Here is a 16,604-nt window from a genome sequence, read left to right as displayed (position 1 = left end):
AATGGCATCGCAGGGTGGGCACGGCTGGCTCCTGCCCTCCCACCCCCACCTCCCGCTTTCCCCGCTGTGGGATCAGGGCTGGGACGGAGCCCCACGCTCCCATCACTGCCTTCGTGTGACATCGCCTCCTGTCCCCCCGTGGGGCACGGGGAGTTGATTTGACCTCGTGCCCCTGCTGGCCTGTGAGGTCACACCTCCAGGTTTGTCACTTCTGTTGGGATGCTGCTCGGACTGTTGGACAGCAGAGATGGCACGGGTGTCCTTCCAGCCCTTGCTGTCCCCATGCTGGTGACAAACGTGGCCGTGACTGAAGTCCCAGAGCTGCGTGGGGCTGTGGGTGCTCAGCGGTGTCTGGCCTTCGTTTATGGCAGAAATAAACTCTGGTCTGACGATGCTCTGGGCTGTGTCCTGCGTCTGGGCAAGTTGAGGAGCTGCTCCCCTCCCTCCCTCACCTCAGCACATCTCCATTTCCCAGAAGCTGAAGCTGCGTCCATTTGCCCTACAGCCATCGCCCCACCAGGACAGCCCCCCAGCCAGCCCCATCAAGTGGGGGAACACAGCACGTTTAGGAGAAAGACAAAGAGAGAAGGTACACTTAAGAAAATACTGTTTATTTAGACCCAGGGCAGTGGCTGGAGGGACTGTGGCCCTCTTCTCCATGAATCAGTGCTCAGATCTGTTGTGGGGTTATCCTCAGGCACCAGCACTGTTAATGGAAGGAGGGGGGCGGAGGCTCTGTGCACTGCTCCCAGGGGTCCCCGTAAAATCAGGGCAGGGGGGGCAGAGCAGGGAGTTGTCCTTGTCCTGGGTGTCCTTCAGCTGTGGCTCTGCAGGGTGGTGGCAGGGCAGGAGCTGCGCAGGGGGGAGAAACTGCCGAGCTGTGGGGTGCTGCCCCTGTGTAGGGTGGGTGGGAGCAGAGGCCTTGGGCTGTCCTGGCTCGTGTGTGAGCGGATCAGGGTGGGCAGACAGGACCACCCGCCGCACGTGGGGCTCCTCTAGAAATTCTCCTTCGCCGGTGTGTCAGCCTCTTGAAAAGGGAGCAGAGGTGTGTTGTGAGAGGGGAGCTCTGAGCCGCCACCCCAGCCAGCTCCTGTCCCTGTGACACCCCCCCCCATGCCGGGGGTCCCAAAGAGGGGGTGACCCCTCAGCCCCTACCTGAGCTGCAAGGAGCGTTGTAGGCGGCATCCGTACGGTCACCTGCAGCGGGAGGAGGGACATGGGCTCAATGAGCTGCTCCTCTTAGCGAGCTGAAGCTCGTCAGTGTGAACGGGGGTCTGGGTTGGGGCTCCAGGGGCAGCTCACCTGTCTCGTAGTAGTCATACAGTGTCACAGTGGCGGGCTGGAGGTTCCTCACCGGGAAATCCTGCGTGGCTGCGAAGGTGAAGGTCTCTTCCTCTTTTGTCAGCTGGGAGATGACCCGAGGGTGAGGCACAGCCGCCTCCCAACACACCCCAGTGTCATCCCATGCTCGCAGCACTTCTATTGCCACCCGTCTCACCTGGTCCAGGTAAATGGTCACCTGGTCGCTCTGCACCTCCACCTTCTTGACCAGTTTCTGCCTTTTCAGCTGGGGAACAACGAGCACAGGGCTCAGCACCTGTCCTGCTGTCCCCATGCTGGGACCCGGGGTGCAGAGGGACAGTGGGGATCTCTCACCTCTACCAGTGAGCTCTTGTCTGGGATGTAACCTGACAGCATCTTGGCCTCGATGACAACCATGTTGGTGGCATTACGCTTTCCCGTGTACCTGCAGGGAAAAGCAGAGCCTCACGTTGGGGCTGGGGGCTGCCTCGGCCCCCCTAAACCCTTGGGGTGACCCCAAACCCTACCGTGCCCGGAGGAGGAGGCGGAAGCGGGTGCTGGCATCACTCGTGCACGTTTTGGGCTCCGTCTCTACGCTGAGGTCGAACGTCCCCACGCTGGGAGGCGGCGGTATGTTGTAGCGCAGCGTCACCTGCAGTGAAGCGGGGGGTTAAGGTCACCTGGGAGGGGACCCATGCCCACGGGGACCCCGTGCTGTACCCACCTGCACCAGAGCACAGCCCTGCCCGTGGGTTTGCACCCCGTACAGCCCCGGCATCTCGTCCAGGGCTGCCTGCTGCAGCACCAGCCGGTTGCTGTCTCCCAGCACGAAGTCCTTGGAGCCCATGGGGCTTGTCACCTTCACCTCTAAGTCCCCGCTGTTGCTGTAGGTCAGGGTGGCATACTTGGCCAAAGCTTGCAGGGCCACCACGGTGTCCTGGGCAAGAAGCACCGAGCTGGAGTCACCCCGACTTGCAGCTGGAGGCAACCCAGCCCCATGTCAGGATGCCCTGTGGTGGTACCTGGGTGGAGGCAAAGCCTCCGTAGGGGTTTTGCTGCTTGCTGAGCCAGCGGACGATCTGGGAGGCTTTGGCCATGTCAGCACGGGACACCTGGGGCTGGGTCAGGTATGCCAGGAGGACGTAGGCTGTCATCTCCACCTCTGCCGGTGGGGCCTCAGCCCAGGGGGACTTTGTGGACAGAGGTTTGTCCTTCCTCTTCCAGAAGAGCATCCCCCCTGGGAAGAAAGGGTGGGAGGGCAGTCCCCAGTTCCCGGCTCAGAGCGGGTGGGCAGCCCCAGGATCCCAGCTTGGGGGTCCCAGGTGTGATGGGTGAGCCCAGAGGTACCTGTGCTGGTGCTGTGCTGCAGCAGGCTCTGCAGCTGGGCTTGCTGCAGCTCCTTGCGCTCTGCCAGCCCAAAAACATATGCCAGCAGTGCCTGCGTGTAGAGGTTGTCAGTGCTCGATGCCTCCAAGCACTGCAGGGCTGAGCTCAGCATTGGGTCTTGCTGTAGAAAAGGGAACACGAGCAGTCAGGAAAGAGCCAGGGATGTGGACGTCACACAGAGGACAGCAGAGCAGCACAGCCTGACACATCCAGACCTCAGTGCTGGGCTGGTCCCGTGTCCCCAACCCCACGGGGTTATCCTCACCGTTGGGGGCACCCCAACCTCCAGCAGCGCCGCCGTGATGTAAGCCGACAGTGAGATCTCATCCGACACACCACCCTACAAAGGGACAGCGAGACAGCTTTGTCCGTGCCACCTCCAGTCACGTGTCCCCACGTCACCCCCTCCCACCCCTTCCCCACCTGCAGGGCGTTATTGAAGAGGTTCCCCACGCTACGGAAGCATCCTGACTCCATCTGCTGCTTCTGCAGCCATTTCTGTGCGTCCACGATGTGCCGATCCTCGATGGCCACGAAGGCTTTCGCTTGCCAGAAGGACTTGAGGACAAAGGCCGTCAACCTGCAGGGCATCAGAGGGAGGGGAGAATGGGGGACAAACAGGGATGGGGTGCGTTTGGTGGCAGGAGGAGGCGATGGGGACGGGACCCTCACCAGGTGTTGCCGCTGTCATCGCTCTCCCCAAAAGCGCTGTAGGAGCCGTCCTTGTGTTTGTAGAGCAGCTCTCGTTGGTAACCTGCGTGGAGATGCGGTCTTTGGGGGGAGCCTAGAGGATGCCCACCCAAGGAGGCAGGTACAAAAATGGGGAGGGGTGTAGGGGTGTGTGTGGTGGGCAAGAAGGGAAGGAGGAGGACGCTGACCGCTCTGCAGGAAGCCCTGCGCCTTGGCGCGGATGTCGGCGTTGAGCTGCCCGCTCTTCTCCAGGTACTGCTGGATGTAGATGTTGGGGGCGAAGCGCACCATGTTCTGCTCCCCGCAGCCGTAGGGCATGGCCAGGAGGCGGTCCACGTTCTGCAGCGCGTTGCCCATGATGTCACCTGTGCCAGGTGGCGGCGGCGTCAGTGTGCACCCCACACCCCATCCGTTCTGGAGCATCCCACCTCCAGGTGAGATCCTCGTTTCCATCCCTTACCCATCACGGTGACGTGAGCTCGCTGGGAGCCCTTCAGGATGTTGGCAGGAAGCTCCAGGGGCACTTCTTCAGAGTCTGTGGGGATGGAGGGCGATGGCAATGGGGTGGCAGTGGACCCACAGCACCCTCACCCACCCCTTGCTGATCCGTCCCTCTATGGGCTCCACGGATTTGGGCCAGGAGATGCATGTCCATGGCTCCTCCAGCTTCATGGCCAGCAGCCCCATGCCCCCCCAGTGCTACCAGATGCTCCTACCTTCCTGGCAGAGCAGGGAGCTGTGTGCCTTCTCCACCAGGATGCCACCAGGCTGTAGGAAGCAACATTTAGTCAGTCCTGTGTCCTCTGTGTCCCCATGTCCCCCAGGGTCACCGCAGCCAGCCCCCCCAGCTGGGCTGCCCCCCAGGGCCGTCTCTGCAATGACACTTGGTGCTGTCCCACTCCCATGTCGATGTGATGGGATCTTCCCACACCCCCTACCCTCTTTCCTCCCTCATAATCTGTCTGACCTGCACCAGTAATGGCTTGATCACGGTGTCCACGCGCCCCTGGGCTGGCACCACGGGCTCCTCATTGCCACAGAGCTCCTCAGAACTTATGGCCTCGGTGCTGACAGTGATGTTCACCTCTCCTGCAATGCCAATGGGACCATCACCATAGAGCCCCCCAGCGCACGCTGCAGACCCATGGGCTTTGAATGGGGCTAGTTGGGTTGGGTTAAGATGGGAGGTGATGGGGAAGGGATGTTTGCTGACAGCCTCCCTCTCCACCCCGCTGTATCAGGGGGCCTCCAAGTGGCAGAGCAGGGTATCCACGTGCCCGTACCCAGATGGGTGGCTTTCACATCCCACCGGAACGTCTTGGCTTCATCCGCACAGACACAGCCGCTGTACTTCACACCTGCAACCTCTGACACCTCCAGCTCTGCCGAGTCCGCCAGCGTCACCTGGACCTGCAGACCCCGACATTAGCCCACCTAGCAGGGCACAGCCCCCCAGCCCCCTGTCCCTGCCCACTGCGCTCACCCGCAGGCACTGCCGCAGGTAATTGAAGACGGTGGCGACCAGTGAGAAGGCTTCACCACGGACCACAGCATAGGGCAGTGCCAGCTCCACAAAGAAGGGCTTGAAAACTGTGAGAGAGGCAGCAGGGGCCAGCCCCAAGCCCACGGGTGCTGTGCAGAACATATCAGCTTTCCATTCCGTGATGGCATCGGGCACCGTCATCTCCATCTCTGCAGAGCCCTCCTCCCTGCAGGACAGCGCATCCAGAGACCACCAAGGGTCACCCACTGGTGGTATCCGGGCTGGTTCTCTCCATCCAGGAGAAGGAGCCAACCTGGGGGCTCTCCCCATCCCCACTCACCCCACGGGCACCAGGTCCCAAAGCCACGTCTCTGGGAAATGAGTCCGGGGAGCTGGCGGCTCTTCCTCCTTGCTGGGAGCATCTGGGATGCTAGCTAACATGGGGATTTTCATCCCGATAACGCGGGATTCCATGGAGTCTTCAATTCTGGCGGTGTTCCTGGCTGATCCTAGAAACAGCAGAGCAGAAGTGAGCTTTCCATGTGTTTCTGCTGCCTAGACCAGGGCTGGATGACTGCGGAAAGCAGACACAAAGCCCAAATCCCCTCAACCAGGAACTGAGCCAGCACGGAAGCTCCATCAGGCAGCCTTCCCCATCCCACCAAGAGGGGGGTGGGCAAGCCCAGCCCCTCCTGTACCAAGTGTTCCCTGAAGATCGTAGAATCACTGAATGGCTTAGGTTGGAAAGGACCTTAACGATTGCACAACTGTGGAATGACAGCATGGTTGGGTTGGAAGGGACCTTAAAGATCATAGGAGTGTGGGATCGTGGCGTGGTTGGGTTGGAAGGGACCTTAAAGATCACAGAACCATAGAATCCGGATTGTTGGGTTGGAGGGGACCTCAAAGCCCCACCAGCCCCAACCCATGCCATGGGCTGAGTGTCCCCCACCAGATCGGGCTGCCCAGAGCCCCATCCAGCCCGGCTTTGAGTGCCTCCAGGGATGGGGCATGCTGGCAGGATGCTGACCTGCAAGACCCGTCGTAACCTGCATCGTTGGCCAGTAAAAATCATCTTTGCAAGAATCTCTCGTCTGGACATTGGTGAAAAGCTTCAGCGCTGCTTTCTGTGGACAAGAAAAGAGGTTGGCCATCTCCAAAACCAGTGGGGTGATTATTCCCACCCGAGCAGTGAGCGGTCACGGGGCATTGCTGAGCTTTCCAGGCACCCTGCACAAACCACAGCTGGCTCTTGGTGATGAGGCTCAAGGCTTTACCTGAAATAACGCGTAGGGGTTCATGTGGTGATCATCCCAGTGAGGTGGTAAAATATATCTCCTGGACCGGCGAGCACCTTCGGGCTCTTCCACGGTAATTCTGCTGACTTGGAGGCGGGGGTAGAACCAGGGCGGTGTACAGGGCAGTGGGTCTCGAATGCTTGCAGGATAATCAAAACTGGGGAGCACACTGTAGATCTGGGAATAAAGACACGCATTAGGCACGAAGCCATGCCACCATCGCACCCTACGAGGGGCTGAACAATCTACTCCATGTCACCTCCTCTTCCATCCTGCCCGGTCCACGGTGCTGCTAAAGGGGAAAAAGTCACTGTGGGACCGCATACCTGTGCCACGCTGAGCTCAGCCTCGGGCTTCAGGAGCAGCACACTGCGATCCACAGCGCGGATGGCACACAGGGAGCCTGGGGCTGCCTCCAGCTCCAACCTCAGCGCTGAGCCAGGCAGCGCCCGCTCCTTGGAAAAGGCCATTTTCACCTGGGGAGGACACGGGAAGGACAAGGAACCGTGGATGTGGAGGTCTACCGGAGCAGCATGGCATGGATGAAGTCAAGCTGAAGGTTTGGGGGATCAGGGCGTGGGTTGGAGAGACTGTGATGTTGTGACATGTGCGGAGCAGGGTGAGGCATTGGGATTGCAGAGTGATTTCACAACTCGCCTTGTTGGGGAGGCACTTGAGCGCTTCGAGCTTGGTGCTGCTGGCCAGCATCTCGCCATCGGGGAGCACTGTGTAGCACAGCACCGTGGCGGTGGGTGCCAGCTCGGGGCTGGCAGGCAGCTCCAGGGAGAACGAGCCTCTCAACCCTGAGACAAAGAGGGAAATCAGGTCCAGGCACGGGCAGCAAAGCCCTACACAGCTCATCCATCTGCGGGACCCACCTGCACCCAAAGGCAGCTCCTTCTTGACTATGTTAATGATGGTCCCCTTGGCCATGACCTGCAAAAGAAGAGATGGAAACGGCCACCTCAGAGCCATACCTTGATGGAAGATGGATCCAAGGGCTAGAGCGCTGGGGTTGTTTTGAGGTTGTCCAGTCTCCAGCCCCAACAAAGACTCCCATTTGCAAGTGGACATACGTCGGTCCATTAGTCTAGCCAAGGGAGAACAGCCATAGCCTGGCCCTCAGGGAAACGGCCCTGCACGTGTGTGCAGATAAGGAATCCGTGCCCTTCCACTTCCTGCCCTTCCTCCCCAGGGGAAGACTCACCAGGAAGACCACGTCCAGGCTCTGCAGCTTGCTCCCCAGGACCTTCTCGTTGAGGATATAATCCACCTGGAGGTGGTCAGGCTGGCTGCAGGACACCTTGTGCTCCGGCCTGTGGATGTGCAGGAAGCTCTGGCTCTTTGAAAAGAAGGGTCTGAGGTTCAAATAAGCTGCATTGAAGGTGAGCGATGAGGCGTCGCTCTGGCTGCGAGACGTGTTGACTTCGCCCTGAGTGATGAGGGTGGAACAGACACACACTGTTGGCTTGGCTTGGAGAAGGCTCCCAGCTTCGTAAAAAGGGAGAAAGCCGTGTGAGAAGCCCCAGAGGGCGACCCAAGTTTCTTACAGTCAGTCTGACCGTCCCAGTCCAACCAGAGGTGTCCAGCTGAAAGGATGCTCTCCCGGATTTGTCCGCCAGGAAGCTGTGTCTTTTCTCATTGTTAACGAGGAGCACCAGCTGCTGCCCCTCCACGGCAGAGCCATCTGCTCTACTCAGCTTCATCTGCAGAGAGGAAAGGTGAGAGGCATGCGTTGGCCTGAAGCCACGGGGGGAGGCTTGGGGAGTGGGGCTGCCAAGGAGCCCCCATTACCATCCCAGTGTAGGGCAGCCCACGCTTGTAGACGTTATCCGTGTTTTCAAAGGTGACCGTGAAGATTTTGTGCAAAATTCTGCAGGTCTTGGTGTTGTTCATCTCCATCCCTGTGGAGGAGCAGGGAGATGAGCGTGTCTTGGGGACCCAGGGCACAGGTTAGCCTGAGCCTGATTCCTGCACATCTGTACCTCTAAATCACAGCAGTGCTCGTGGGCTTACCTGGAGACCCCGATACCTCCACGCTGAGTGCATTTGGGGGAATGCAAAAGCAGCACCCTTACCTGTCCCCTCTTCCACCAGCGACGCCTTCACTTGGAATTCCTTCCTCAGCCTGTAGTTGGTCAGGTTGAAGGAAGACATCAAGACCTCTGTTGAAAAGCAGCCGTTCTTCTCGGTCTGGAGGGAGGGAGTCGATCACACTCACCAGCACTGGGATGGGCTGTCCCAGTCTCACCAGTGCTCTCAGCTTTGCTCACCTGCCCATCAATTTCTGTGCAGATATCCTTGCTTTCCTCAACATCACGTGAGTACCAGCTGAAACTCCGGGGCTGGCACAAGCTAGCATGGACCTTCCCCTGGACGGGCTTCCCATAGGTGTATCTATGGGGCAGAGGGTGGTGAGAGTGTGAAGGGTCCTCCATCCATCCCCTCCACGTTACCGCGACTCGAGCTCACCGTCCGCAGATCTTCATCTGGATCTTCTCTTCCTTCTCCCACACGGTGGGGGGAAGATCGATGGTCACCTCAAATTTGGGCAGCACTGGTGGAGAAGGGGGGCGAGAACGGGGCTGTCACTCCCAGCACGAGGACAACGGGTGACCGCGGGGACACGCCGGGATGGGGCTCCCACCCGCCATGCACTTCCCATTCCCACACACCGTATTCCTCCACACTGAAGGAGCGAGTCCTCCCCTCCACGTGGATGGTGTATGTGCCCAGCGCTGGCTCTGCAGCCAGCGGGAGGGACAGCTCCACGATGCCCTGCCGCGGGCTCACATCTCGCCACTGCGCAATGCGGTTTCCTCTGGGGTCCTGTGCGTGGGGATACGTGGTTTAGGTTTCTCCTCTCCCAGCTGAGCCCCCTTCCCGAGCCCACCCCAGAGCTCTCCCACACTGACCTTCAGGAAGACGAGGGGCAGCTGGAAAGAAAATAGGAGATGGTTAGAGGGGGTATTCAGAGGGTCTCAGCAGGGTGGGGACACCTCTGAAGCCACCGGTGAGAGAGATTTAGGTTCAGTACTAGGAAAAATGTCTTCTCCAAAAGAGCACTGGAACTGCTAAGGAATAAATGGATTCCATGTCCCTGGAGGCGTTCAAGAAACGTGGAGATGTGGCACTGAGGGACACGATGGGTGGCTATGGTGGGGGCAGGCTGGGAGATCTTAGAGGTCTTTTCCAACCTTCATGGTTCTGGCTCTACTTTTGTCAGGCTGTGAAATTATGGTCTGTTTTGGGGTTGAGTGTGATTCTGTGGATGGTTAGAGGTGGGCTGAGCACTGCCAGCACGGCATGGGGAGGTGGCATCTCCCAGTGCCTTTGCCTTCGATATATCATCTGGGAACCTTTTGCCCTTCCAATGACATGATTGATTGCTCAGGAGCACCTGACTGGACTGACCTGTAATTCTGGTGTCCTGTGATCCTATCGATATCAATAGCACTTTCCCTGCTTCCTACTCACTGCTCCTACATCTCTCAATGAAATTGGGAACGTTGCCATGTTGCATGAGCCATCGATCCTGCTTCCTCCCTCCTTGCCTTCGTCAATGACACAACACATTCCTAGCTCAGGGTGCTCAGCAGCTCAGTCAGCTGGGACAGGATTCCCACTGGCTGAGCCCCACACCTCTGCCACAGACAGAAGGACAGTAGTGCCAAGCTCACCTCCCCCACTCCCCAACCCTTCTCTCACCTTCTTATCACTGGCAACTAAGTCTTTATCCAAAGAGACGATCCGAAATTTCACTGGAAAGGACAATGCAGGAGTGAGAGGTGGGTTCATCACCGAAGGGATGGCAGCCCACTCCGCGCCCCGCAGCGGGGCTGGATCCCATCCCAGCCCTCACCTTGCTGCCCGGGCTTGTAGACAGCTTTGTCTGTCTGTATGAAGACCCCAGGCTTCAGGACCTTCAGCAGCACACTCTTCTTGGAGGTATTCATGGATTCTCCCCTGATTGCAAAGTAGAGATGTGCAATTTCCTCCTTCCCCTTGGAGGGGGCTGGAACCTAGCAGGGGGAAATGCCAAAAGGCCGTCAAGGTGCACGGATATGTTGCCTGTTTTCCTCTCCCAGAAGCTGGGGAAATCAGCCCAGCTCAGTGGGGTTGGAGGCAATGGGGTGCACAGGGCATCCTGGGGTGACGCTCACAGGGAAGGTGACGTTCATAAGCAGCTGAGGTTCCTCAACCATCCTCTCCAGCAGGGTGATGTTCCCAGCCCCGTCTGCTCTCTGCAGCTCGATGGTCACCTGGGTGGGCTGCTGGACATTGCTGAGATGGACCCACAGTGTTGTTGAGTACGGGTGGTAGAGCACAGCTGGGGACGTCACCACGTAATGCCTGGAAAGGAGAAGAATTACAGAATCATTAAGGCTTGAAAAGATCTCTAAGATCATCTGGTCTGACCGTCAACCTGCTGCCAATATTGCCCTCATGTCCCCATGTCCCCATGTGGCAGCCAGGAGCTCATCCTGGGACAATCCCCATGGGGCGACGCCAGCAATAAACCAGAGCCACCAGCCCCAGAAACATCCATGTGCCGTGTCCCTGATGCTCATGGGCTCTGCCCCAAGCCTTCCCACCCTGACCATCCAGGGGGCCAAGACTAAATGCCCTCCCAACGGATCCAGACAGACAGGTGGACAAGAAAAGGGCTTACAGTGCTCCAGAAGCTCCAGTCGTGAGGTGGAGAAGGAGCAGCCAGGTCAGGGCTGCTGGCGGCCTCATGCTGACGAACGTCAGGGATGGATGAATCCTTCCGTGGCTGTAGACCTGTGTTCGTTTTGTTGCAGGCTCTGAAATGAGAGCTCCACTCCTCCCAGTGGAGCAAACAAGGTTTGGGATGAGCAGCGGGCGCGGATGCGCAGATATAACCGAGGCAGTGTTTGCCATCCTGGGTTCAAGGCCGTGATGGGTTTTTGCAATTTGAATGTTCCTGTGGGCTGGAGAGGCTCAGGACCAGGGGTCGGGAACGTCCTACGCTGCTTTGCTGGGAAGTGGTGGTGGGAGGGAGCAGGGCCAAGCTCCCCGAGTGAAAGCATGCAGTACACTGTATGAGCCGATGGCAATTTCTCAGAAGGGCTTTTTTTTTTTTTCCAGATCCTTCCAGTTTTCCCAAACAATACCTCTTGGGCTGCCTCTTTGATGTGTTCCCTCCAATCCCATCAAAACAGGCGGGAGCATTGGGAGCCAGGATGGGGCCGAGCTGTTTCACGTGGGCTCCCCAATGTCCTTGCAGAGAGAAGGGGGGAGGGTGGCTGCACACTGGCCCCCGGCCCGTCCATCCACCCCGGATGTGGGTGGGGGTCAGTGTCCTGCCAGGTGCCGCCAGCACAGCACGGTGTGACTGTGAGCTCAGGGCCATCCCGTGGGCCCTGTGGGACGTGGAGGTGGGATAAAATAGGGGACCACAGGCAGCAAGGCCGTGGGGAGATCGATATGGGGTCCTCTGCCTCTCCCACCTGTGCCCACTGGGGAAATATTGCAGGGAGGATTGGTCACTGGGGGATGCAGGTGCTGCCACCCACGCAACAAACGCTCTCTCAGTTCTGCTTCCAGGTTTTTATTTGACAAAACAAAGCAGACAGTGGATGCAAATAAACTACAGCCCCTTTTTATGCATCGTTAAGCGGGAACAGGAGCACTGAAACCCAGAAACAAAGTGCCAGCCCTTGGGGGAGGCTCTGGCCAGGGATGCTGGGAAAGGGCCTGAAGACAAGGAGCTTTATTGCACGAAAAACCTTTTGCTGTTTCTATTTTCTTGCTTGCTTTTATTTATTTTTTTTAATTTTCCAGCCTGGCAGAGCTGGAGCCGTCCAGACCATCCCCCCCATGGCCAGACATTGCTCCTGGCTCATATCATCAGGCTTGCATTGATCCCCAGAGCTTTTGTTGGTTTTTTTGGCCCTTTTTTTTTTCCAGGAATTACACTGATGTTAGTTCAGGGGCAGCCATGTGTCCCCTGGTAGTCAGCAGAGCAGATGTCCCCCATCAGCCCTTGATGTACACAGGGTGATGAAGCAGCCAGGGAGGAACAGGGACCACAAGTGGTTTTTGGAGTCCCCATCCCCAGGGGACGAGGGGACGAGGCCAGGATCAGAATGAGCCTTTTAGCACACGGTCAACCCCTCTGGATCACATCCCCAATGCTCCCTTCCCTACCGATGTGCTTAGGATCGAAAGCAGACCCCACTTGGACCCCATCCCCACTGTCTCCCTGCCCAGGAGAGCTCAGGACCACGTGGACCGAGCTGGACTGTCCTTGGAGAAGCTCTATGTATGGTGTGACAGGAGGAGCAAACTGAGCACCATGCAGGTTCACCTTCACAACAGTGCCCACATCCCTCTGTGCCAGCACCACGGGCACCTCAGTGCCACACAGCTCCTCTGTGTGCAGGGCCTGGGTGCTGGGGGTGACATTCACCTTCCCTGCAGGTACACGCAGGGACACAGCCCCGAGACCCCAGCCCTTCACCCACCAGCAAATGCACTCATCCTGATGGCCCACACGTCCCACTGGAAGGTCCTGACTTTGTACCCCCACACACAGCCACCATCACAGCATCATCTGCCCTCTCCAACACCTCCAGCTCTTCTGAGCCCCCCCAGTGTCCCCCCGACCTGCAGACAGAGGCAACATCATCCCTCCACCAGGTCATAACCCCTGGCCCCACGGTCCCCAGCCCAGCCCGCTCACCCATAGGCAGTGCTGCAGGTAGCTGATGATGGCAGCTTCTGCCACAGGTGACAGCACGGGGCAGTGCCAGCCCCACCAAGAAGGGCTTGTAAGTCCCAAGGGTGGTGGTGGGGGTCAGCCCCACGCCCATGGGCACAGTGCAGAACATCCCAGTGATGGCATCGGGCACTGTCACCTCTGCAGAGCCCTCCTCCCTGCAGGTGGAGGGACAGAATGTACAGAGGCCACCAAGGATGCCCCGCAGCTGGTGGCATCTTGGGGCCAGCGGTCATCGCGTGGTTGGGACTGGTTATCCCCCGTATCTCCCATGGCACAGTCCAGAGGGGCTGAAGTGGGAGGGAAGGGGCTGATGTGGATACGTGGACATCAGAGCCCTGAGCGCCGCACCCAGCAGGGAAGCAATAGGGACTCACCCCCACGAGGGACCACTTTCCACAGCCACCCCCCAAAGATTCCATCTGCTGTGCTAGGTCCTGCTGGATTCTGGGCTCTCTTACAGCTGCCCTCTCATTCTCCTCTGGATGAAAGTGGACGTGACATGACAGCGCAGCCAGAAAGCGAGGATGGGGCAGCACAGAGGCTGTTGCACACTCTCTGCTCACCTGGTATTTGGGAATGCTTATATGAGCACGTATCCAGCCCGGTGCTGGTGACACTTTTCAAGGCTGCGGTCTGAAGAGAGAATCACACTGTGCTGAAGCACAGAGGGGCACAAATTCCTTTCCATCCCTCTCCGTTCACTCCAAGCCCGGGTTTGAGGTGGAGGAGATCTTACCCCCATCCTCATCGAATGCTGCAGTACTTGGACTGAGAGATACATTTCACATGTCTGTCTCAAGCTGAAGAAGTGGGGTTCAGTGCCTCTCACGTGGGGGATGCAAGAGGATGGTTCATGGGAATGGGCATGGGGTGGGTGGGCAGACCCTCCCTGGGAGGAAGAGGAGCACAAGGCAGGGCTGGGGGCTCGTTCCAGGTCTAAATGAAGAGACCCAATGGCTTTCCATGCTCACGCCTACAGCTGAAGAGCCCCACTGAGCAGCGCAGGAGGGTGGAGGTGACACCAGCATCTTGTCCTTGTCACTCCCTCCAGGGCAGCCGGTCCAGTGCTGACTCTCTGGTCCCCACTCTAACCAGTACGACCAGGGCTTGCTGCTGCACAGACTCCACACTGGGCCAGTCTGGAGGCTGGAAGCCTGTGGCTTGGACAGGTTCACTCTTCTCTGAACTGTCTGGAGGGCCGGACCCAGATTGCGGTGGTGAACGGAGTTGAATCCGGCCAGCAGCCAGACACAAGTGTTGTTTGCCAGGGGTCGATACTGGAGACAGACATGTTTAATATCTTTATTGATGAGCTGGATTAAGTGCAGTCTCAGTAAGTTTGCAGATGACACCGAGCGGGGAGGAAATGTTGATCTACATGAGGGTAGAGAGGCCCTGCAGAGGGATCTGGACAGCCAGGATCACTGGGGTGAGGCCAGCAGGATGAGCTTCAACCAGACCAAGTGCCAGGTCCTGCACTTTGGCCACAACAACCCCATGCAGCACTACAGGTGTGGGGCAGAGTGGCTGAAGACTGTGAGGAGGAAGCAGACCTGGGGATGCTGGTCGATGCTCGGCTGCGCGTGGGCCAGCAGTGTGCCCAGGAGGCCAAGAAGGCCAACAGCATCCTGGGTTGTGGCAGCAGTAGTGCAGCCAGCAGAGCAGGAGGTGATGGTCCCTCTGAACTCGGTTGTGGTGGGGTGGGGGTCGTCCTCTGCTCGTGGTAGCAGTGATAGGAGGAGAGGGGATGGCCTCAAGTTACACCAGGGAGTTTCAGGTTGGACAGTAGGAAACATTTCTTCTCTAAAAGAGTGGTCAGGCACCGGAATGTTCTGTCCAGGGAGATGGTTGATCTCTGACCATGGAGGCCAAGGAACATTTAGACGCTGTACTGAGGGACGTGGGGCAGTGGGGGAATATTGGCAGGTGGACACTTGGACTGGATGGTCTTAGAGGTGTTTTCAGCATTTATAGTTCTATGATTCTATTCTCTGATTCTACGTTTAGGGACAAGATCTGCGCAGTGCACAACCACACCTCTTAAGCAACAAGAAACTGCCAACAGGGGTGACAGGAGTTGTAATGTGAGCAGAGCCCATATAGGCCAGGATCTGGACATCACTGAAATACACATCTTTACCCAAAAACATCTCTCTTAACGGCTGAAGGCAAATGGGAGAGGCCGAAGATCTGCCATTCCTGTCTGCTCTGTGATGAGCTTGGACTTTTTACCCAGTCCTAACAGAAGTGTACCCTACCCAGGCAGATAACAACTGGGCCAGAGTCAGAAAGACCTGATAAGAGAATGATAATCAGCCTAACAGCTTTCCAGGCACTGACAAAGCGTGCTAACCTGCCTCGGGGAGGCAGAGAGTAGGGAGTGGGAGGTGAAAGATGGAGGAAGATCTGAGGTAGGAGCTTGGATGGAGAAGAAACTCCTGATCCTTCTTCAGGACCTGACTTCTTCAGCTCCATGGTTGGGAGCGGAGGAAGAAGGACGGACAGCTTGTAGATTCATAGAGTGACCTGGGTTGAAAAGGACCACAGTGATCACCTATTTTCAAAACCCCCTGCTACACGCAGGGTCGCCAACCACAAGAGCAGGCTGCCCAGAGCCTCATCCAGCCCGGGTTTGAATATACGGCACTCCAGGCTGAGCACAACTCGCATTGGCTCATCCAGCTCCACGAGATTGATGTGCACCTTGCCCTCTTGTGAGTAGTAGATCACACAGGGGAATGTCATCAGAAATTTCCTGGGCAGAGGAAATCTTGACAGCAGAGGTGGGCAGGGACCCCCACCAAATCCCAGTGCTCAGCAACCACAGGCACTAATCCCTCCGTGCTCACAGGGACAACGCACCACCCCAAGCACCTCCACCCCAACCAGGCACCCATGAGGACTGACGCTGAGCACCAGCAGCGGGCTAAGACCACCCACCACCCCACCCAGCATGGACGGACAGATACAGAGAGGGTTTAGGCTCCAGCAGTGAGCTGTAGGATGCAGAGCAGCTGGCAGGTCAGGGCTGCCATGGACCCCATACTCAGGGGAAGAACGCAGAGGCAAAGTGAGCTCTGAGCCCTCACGCTGAGTCGTCCTCGTCTCCCTTTCACCCTTGCCTTCCGGCTGCAGCAAGCAAAACCCAGCGAGGTCTCCAGCTGGGACAATGTTTAACCACCCAGCCCACCCCCATGGGTTCAAGGCTCTGGGCATCCAAACACAGCCCACAGCAGCAGGGCGGCAGCAGCCCTGGGAAGTCAGGTCCGTCTCCACATGATGGTTCCCGACCCGGAGAGCTCCATCTCACCGCTGCTAACAGTGCCGCCCAGCACTGTCTACGTGGATGGCTTGGCCGTGGTTTGCCCTTTACCTTCAGAGATGCTCCACGTGCAGCACGACCACCCCCACCTGCCCTCACCCCCCCAGGCTCAAGCCCCAAACCCCAGCTGTGAACACTTTAATTTTACACCTTCATCTCATTGCTCTGCATTGAGGAAGCTCCTCCAATGTGGCAGTTTCCCCCCTCCCCACGTCCCCTCCAGTACCCTCAGGCTCACCACGTGTCTTAGCCCCTTTTGTCCTCAGATGCATGAGGACAGCTAGGACTCTGGGCAACGAGCCCGTGGGTGAACCTCAGCACGAGAGAGGGAGAAGCAGCAAGTTGTACCCGGTAGCAGATACCCCACCTCCCCGA

The 16,604-nt window shown here is 58.1% G+C and overlaps 1 protein-coding gene across 1 annotated transcript; it reads right to left on the bottom strand.

Moving 5' to 3' along the window:
- Positions 1-1,138: 1,138 nt before the first annotated feature.
- On the bottom strand, positions 1,139-10,989 carry LOC136055466 (alpha-2-macroglobulin-like protein 1). Its single transcript, XM_065747221.1, has 35 exons — positions 10,832-10,989; positions 10,323-10,512; positions 10,022-10,181; positions 9,868-9,920; positions 9,075-9,095; positions 8,835-8,988; positions 8,632-8,716; positions 8,433-8,556; positions 8,238-8,352; positions 7,954-8,063; positions 7,710-7,865; positions 7,367-7,591; positions 7,038-7,095; positions 6,817-6,962; positions 6,486-6,635; positions 6,139-6,336; positions 5,727-5,988; positions 5,202-5,364; positions 4,862-5,087; positions 4,662-4,788; positions 4,346-4,467; positions 4,095-4,146; positions 3,839-3,913; positions 3,567-3,743; positions 3,361-3,442; positions 3,112-3,268; positions 2,954-3,028; positions 2,650-2,809; positions 2,325-2,539; positions 2,027-2,239; positions 1,830-1,954; positions 1,657-1,747; positions 1,499-1,567; positions 1,303-1,405; positions 1,139-1,197 (listed from the first exon to the last, which is right to left on the bottom strand). The coding sequence occupies exons 1-35, from the start codon at positions 10,897-10,899 to the stop codon at positions 1,145-1,147; spliced, it is 4,560 nt and encodes a 1,519-aa protein (XP_065603293.1). The 5' UTR covers positions 10,900-10,989; the 3' UTR covers positions 1,139-1,144.
- Positions 10,990-16,604: the final 5,615 nt, after the last annotated feature.

The sequence above is a fragment of the Cyrtonyx montezumae genome, unplaced genomic scaffold, assembly GCF_038088225.1.
Source record: "Cyrtonyx montezumae isolate F1298 unplaced genomic scaffold, pur_monq_1.0 scaffold_43, whole genome shotgun sequence".
Classification (NCBI taxonomy): Eukaryota; Metazoa; Chordata; class Aves; order Galliformes; family Odontophoridae; genus Cyrtonyx; species Cyrtonyx montezumae.
Note: the sequence above shows the minus strand (reverse complement) of the source record. Positions and strands in the feature narration are given on the sequence as shown.